The sequence below is a fragment of the Nanorana parkeri genome, unplaced genomic scaffold (assembly GCF_000935625.1).
Source record: "Nanorana parkeri isolate BGI_ZX_2015 unplaced genomic scaffold, ASM93562v1 scaffold1157, whole genome shotgun sequence".
Lineage (NCBI taxonomy): Eukaryota > Metazoa > Chordata > Amphibia > Anura > Dicroglossidae > Nanorana > Nanorana parkeri.
The window spans coordinates 454,048-458,286 of NW_017307425.1; the positions used below are offsets into that span (position 1 = coordinate 454,048).

Here is a 4,239-nt window from a genome sequence, read left to right on the forward strand (position 1 = left end):
CCCCCTCCCGTGTACAGTGTATTCTGCCCATGCAATACTATGAGCACACAGCAGCTGGGGCTCCTGGGCCCTGCAGATACAGGTGTATGCTATGCTGTATGCCCATGTACCTGTATTGGCATCCATGGAAGCCCTAATGATACAAGGTGGAGCTGTTCTGAGTAATGATGCTGTTGCTGTTTAGTGTGACATGTATTCACAGATTTGTAACGTTACTGACAGGTCCTCTTTAAGGATTAAACAGCCTGTAAATGAAGCGCATGATCTTTTCTGCAACATTGTGATGTATAAAGTCGGGATAATTGGCTCCCGCTGACCCATATCAGAGGTGGACCTACTCATCTGCCTCTGATGTGACTCAGGAGCCACCAACCAGAGACCACTACGACAACGCAGGGCCCCGTCTTCGGACACTCGCCTGAGAAGCGTTTCTGGGTAAGCACAATCTGCGTCAACGGAGATCATAAAGTGAGAAGATTTGGTCTTTGTAAACTCACCGACGGAGTCAGACACGGCTGCCAGCTGCCCGTTCTTCTTGGTGCAAATATACTTCCCATTGCCGGCCTTCAGAGCCACCTTCCGGCCTCTCCATTCAATCTCGAACATTGTGCCGGGAGCGCTGCCGGGAACATGAGAAGAATACCGGTTACAATATGACTTCGGCCCATTGCTGAGATCCTTTATTATTGTCACTCCGCTCATGCCGGCTTTCCTAATAAATTACGGCGGTTCTTTTTCTGATTGTGCGCTGACGCGCCGCGGAGAGAGTACTGGAATGTATACATCCGCTCTTCTCTCCTTATGGAAATCCGGTGACTTTACCACAAAGGTGGGATGTGACACGGACACAACGTGGCCCCCATTGACTCCTAATCTATAACATGCATTGTGTAGGAGCGCTTCATTGACTGGTGACGTGCATTGTTCTGTGTGTAGATACCGATAGATAGATAGATAAATACACTATATTCCCAGAAGTATTGGGACGCCTTTACACGCACACGACCTTTAATGACATCCCAGTCTTAGTCCGTAGGGTTCAGTATTGGGTTGGCTCCGCCCTTTGCGGCTATAACAGCTCCGCCTCTTCTGGGGAGGCGTCCACAAGGTTTACATGTTACGAGGCCGACCACTTCCTGGCTGAGTTGCTGGTGTTCCTAGTTGCTTCCACTTTGTTATAATCCCAGTAACAGGCGACCTCGGAATATTTAGTAGCCAGGAAATGTCACTGAACACCTGAATCCAATGATTTGGAGGGACGTCCCAATACTTTTGGCAATATAGCATAGATAGATAGATAGATAGATAGATAGATAGATAGATAGATAGATAGATAGATAGATAGCTGTGTATATATATATACACGTCACCCCTTTAGCATCTGCTGAGAAACTACAAGTCACAGCATGCCCATTCATATGGTGAAGCATTCTGGGTCGTGCATAGCTGTCTGTCAGATGCTCCTACTAACAGAAGGTCGGGCCCTGTGTGTATGGATCCGCCATATGTCTCATTGTTTCCCTCTTTCTGGCTGAAGAAAAGAAAAGTAATTTACTTATACCGCCGTGAGCCACCAGAGTCCAGTACTTGCCCGAGTTGGTGTGGAAGCTGCACTTTTTGGTCTCTCTATTGATCTGCATCTGGAAGGTTTCAAAGTCCGTCTCCTCGTCTTGGTTGGCAGAGACATTTATACCTAAAGAAATGGAAAAAAGTGTCAAATTAAATATATTCAGTTGCAGTACATAAGATGAAAGTATGTCACTTGATTTCCATATCCGACATTCACAAAGAACGGAAGGTGGTTTTCACTTCGGGTGAATATAACACATACTGTATGCTCCATTCTGTCCCCGGCATTAATGCAGCAGCAGTACAATGTCCCCTGGAACTAGCGTCCTCGCGTCACCCTAAGCTCAGTATACCGCAAGCTACAGCTCATTATATATTGAGACGCCGCCGCTGAAACGGATCCCGACAATTATGCCGGGATCCGCCCCAACTGTGTGATTGACAGCTGGCTCTGCCTATCTAGAGGCAGAGCCAGCTGTACCCGCCCCCTCCCCCGTCCGTTCCGCCAGTCAGCGCTGGCGGATCGGAGCGGGGAGGTGGGAATCCAGCCCCTCCCCTATCACGGCAGAGAGCAGTGACAGGATCGAGAGGTGAGCGAACGCCGGTATGTGTTCTCTCACCTCCCGATCTACTGAGCCGACCTGTGACAGTCTCATTGTCGCAGGTCGGCTAGAACTATGAGGTGAGTGAAAAGCACCCCTCCCCCCCTCATAGTTCTCCTTTAATTTTGGAAACAGAGAATTTCCTTATCTGGGGCTGCGACGTTTCCGCGGCGTCAGATTGCGCCTGGCCCGGCATAATGAAGAGACTCCGTTCTTATTTCGGTGACAGTTATCAGATGACCTGCGTTTAATCCCCCCTCCTAACACACCCTCCGGCCCGACCCCGCTGGCGGCCCTTCAGAAATTGGTTCCTGGAGCGTCCTGCTCATGGCTTGGCGCCGTGCCGCTCTCCTGCGCCTCCTCTGCCCAATCCGGTAAGTCGGCGAATTCCCTCCCTAAACAATTGCCACTAATTGAGCCTGTTAATCTGATTGCCGCTTCCATCTGGCTGGCTGCTCCGGCTCTCCCGACCCTCACCCTCCCTATAATCTTGGCTGTTAGCCTCCATTTGCCATAAGCGGCTTTGCACGGGCTCAGCAGCCTCCTGAGAACGGTCGCGCGTCGCCCCTCCTGAGATGAGAAGGACGTTATTTCCATACAGACACGCCGGCCTTTTTCTTTTATAAAGCGGCACTACGGGCGATGCGTCTGTGGGAGTCGAATTGTCCGTGTCTTCGCTTATTCACACGCGCTCTGAGAAAAAAAAAATCCCTCATAAGATGATGGAGCGGAAACCCCATTGCTGCGTCTCTGCGCTGTGCACACTACCGGCCATCACACACAATGCAGCTCCGTCCAGCAGAGATCCCTCAACTATTACACACAAAATATTCATGATGATTGTCATCCTTCCGATACTGAATGCAGCTCACAATCAACAGAAAGGTTGCAGGTGTCATTGAATGTGGTGGAGCTCTGAGGAGTAGTCCAAGTCTCTATGTAGTAGTCCAGGGCTCTGAGTAAAGGTCTGGGGCTCTGAGGAGTAGTCCAAGTCTCTATGTAGTAGTCCAGGGCTCTGAGTAAAGGTCTGGGGCTCTGAGGAGTAGTCCAAGTCTCTAGGTAGTAGTCCAGGGATCTGAGTAAAGGTCTGGGGCTCTAAGGAGTAGTCCAAGTCTCTAGGTAGTAGTCCAGGGATCTGAGAAGTAGTCCATGGCTCTGAATACTAGTCCAGGACTCTGGGTAGTAGTCCAGAGCTCTGAGTAGTAGTCCAGGGATCTGAGTAAAAGTCTGGGGCTCTGAGAAAAACTTGGGGGCTTAACAAGCATTGTGGGGCCCCTCAGTGCAGGAACATTGGATTAATGCGTTGGGGTATCACTCAAAAATTACTTTCTGAAAATGCTAGTTGCCTGGCTGCCTCTTGCTATGATGCTTGGCACTAGTATGCACCAAGTGAGGTCACAGTACACTCCTCCCGTATAAGGCCAAATTGTGTGAACACCCGACTATCAGTCATATATGAGCTTGTTGGGTATCCTATTTCAAAACCATGGCCACTAATATGGAGTTGCCCCTCCCCCCAGTCCAGGGCCATTAATATGGAGTTGCCCCTTTGTGGGTACACTTTCCTCCACTCTTCTGGGAAGACTTTCCACAAGACTTTGGAAGGTGTCTGCGGGATATGATATGGAGTTGCGCCCCCGCTTACCCCGATGGCCATTAATATGGAGTTGCCCATCCCCCCACTCTTCTGAGAAGGCTTTCCATGAGATGTTGGAGGGTGTCTGTGGGACTTTGTCCCATTTGTGAGGTCAGGTACTGATGTTGGATGAGAAGACCGGACTCAATGTCCGACAACTCATCCCAATGGTGTTCAGTAGGGTTGAGGTCAGGTCTCTGGTGTGGAGGAACTTGAGTGGCCTCCACCAAGCTGGTCACACCATGTCTGTATGGAGCTGGCTTTGTACAGGGGACAGTTATGGCGGAAGAGAAAAGGGTCTTCACCAAACTGTGACCACAAGGCTGGAAGAGCACAATTGTCTACAATGTCTTTGTATGATGGAGGATTACCAGAACCTTCACTGGGGACCCCTGAACTCCATCATTATGGGGGGGGGGGGGGCAACAGACT

The 4,239-nt window shown here is 50.1% G+C and overlaps 1 protein-coding gene across 1 annotated transcript in view; it reads right to left on the reverse strand.

The window, feature by feature from the left end:
* Nucleotides 1-4,239, reverse strand: part of FSCN2 (fascin actin-bundling protein 2, retinal) — a 23,823-nt gene that overhangs the window by 6,870 nt on the left and 12,714 nt on the right. Inside the window, exons 2-3 of the mRNA XM_018568228.1 lie at nucleotides 1,529-1,693; nucleotides 498-611 (exon numbers count right to left, since the gene is read on the reverse strand). Of these exons, the coding sequence (XP_018423730.1) occupies nucleotides 498-611; nucleotides 1,529-1,693 (279 nt within the window). The remainder of the gene's footprint in view (nucleotides 1-497; nucleotides 612-1,528; nucleotides 1,694-4,239) is intronic.